Source organism: Habropoda laboriosa, unplaced genomic scaffold (assembly GCF_001263275.1).
Source record: "Habropoda laboriosa isolate 0110345459 unplaced genomic scaffold, ASM126327v1 scaffold1329, whole genome shotgun sequence".
NCBI lineage: Eukaryota > Metazoa > Arthropoda > Insecta > Hymenoptera > Apidae > Habropoda > Habropoda laboriosa.
In genome coordinates, this window is record NW_017101431.1 from 501,881 (window position 1) to 503,671 (window position 1,791).

General features: G+C 26.0%; 1 protein-coding gene across 1 annotated transcript; it reads left to right on the plus strand.

Annotated features, from left to right (window-relative positions):
* Positions 1-220: 220 nt before the first annotated feature.
* On the plus strand, positions 221-1,616 carry LOC108578136 (calcium and integrin-binding protein 1-like). The gene is made up of 5 exons (XM_017941401.1): positions 221-271; positions 341-375; positions 980-1,227; positions 1,306-1,504; positions 1,595-1,616. Exons 1-5 carry the CDS (start codon positions 221-223, stop codon positions 1,614-1,616), a joined length of 555 nt encoding a protein of 184 aa, XP_017796890.1.
* The last annotated feature ends 175 nt before the right edge of the window (positions 1,617-1,791 follow it).

A 1,791-nucleotide genomic window follows, 5' to 3' on the forward strand; every position in this document is an offset into this window, starting at 1 on the left:
TTTAAAAGTAGTACTACATTTGTTTACTCTCGACATTATCTTACGTTATAGATACAAGTTAAAAGACGTCATCTGTAGATAAGATGAATTTATTGATCGTTTCAGGCGCTAAAGTCGAGCAGAACATATAGAATATTGCGAACTTGATTTTTAAAAATAAGTATCCAATGTGTTAAAATTGAGTACAAAATAGTAAAATAATTTTTGTGTCGCACATAAAATGGGAGTAGGTAAAAGTCAGTTCACTGAAGAAGAACTACAAGATTACCAAGTATTTCGTTTTGTTCAATATTATAATTTGTCAACTTTATTTATTACTTAATGTTATTATATATTGTAGGATTTGACATATTTTACGAAAAAAGAAGTTTTGCAGTAAGTATATTTCAATAATCTTCATTCATACATACATAATAGCTTTTCAGTGTCTTATATCTATATAGAAATGTGTTTTCTACAGTTTTTATTTTTACACAATTTTATTTGTAAATTTATATGATATAATTAGAGAAGAAAAAGATATGTAACTGTTCATTATATTCTTTATAATAACAATACATGATTACTTTAGGTTATTTCTTTTTCATTTTTAGATATGTTTGAATTACTATTACATTGCTTTAGGACTTCAAACTATTTTATTTCAAAACAGAATAGGTGCATGCTTAAAAAAAAAATATTTACTGCATTTTCCAGTTATTTTAAAAGATAATAGGTAATTAACTAAATTTGTAATCTTCACATATATAACAGCATTATAGGATATGTTACATTGTGATTTATAAAATAAATATATTAAAAAAATAGGTACAATGTATGTTAGTTACAAATTAAAAGCAAGGAATGTTTTAAAAAGAACAAAGTTTTATATAAAAGTACTTTTATGTTATATCAGTAGCTGTTTATATTTTTGGATCTAATATAAATAGTTTATTAACGACTCCTAATTAATGTTTAAAATTTTGATTTTTTATGACAGTGCACATCAAAAGTTTAAAGCACTTGCTCCAGAAAAAGTTGGTCATAATAGAAATGCAAAGCTCCCAATGTCTAAAATTTTACTATATCCTGAATTAAGAGTAAATCCTTTTGGAGATAGGATTTGCAAAGTTTTTAGTTCTAGTCAAGATGGAGATTGTACTTTCGAAGACTTTTTAGACATGATGTCCGTTTTTAGTGATGCAGCTCCAAAAGCTGTAAAAGCAGAACATGCTTTCAGAATATTTGGTAATATCTTTGTTATTATTTAGTGTCTACTTGTTATAAATTTTATTTACTGATTGACTTGTGATATATTATGTATAGATTTTGATGGGGATGACATGCTTGGCATAGGAGATTTAAGGCAAGTAGTTGATAGACTTAGTTCGCCACTAAGATTAAGTGAAACAGATATACAACAAGTTCTTCAATGTATCCTTGAGGAAGCAGATCTTGATGATGATGGAGCACTTAGTTTTGCAGAATTTGAGCATATTATTGAAAAAAGTAGTGATTTTTCTATGTGAGTACTACATTAATTTTGTACTTATTTCTATTTACTACAATATCAAAATTTAACTTTTTATTTTAATATGTTTATATTTATTTTTAGGTGTTTTTCTATACATTTATGAGGCACAAAATATTGCACAAACTATTAAAAGAACAACATAAGACTGAACATTATACTGATACTGAAATACTTTAATGTAGATAATAGGCCTAGTAACTTTTACTACGAAACAAAAGATAATCTTAAGAATTTACAAAGTGTGCCAATGTTTCCATGAGGCCTACTAATAACACTGA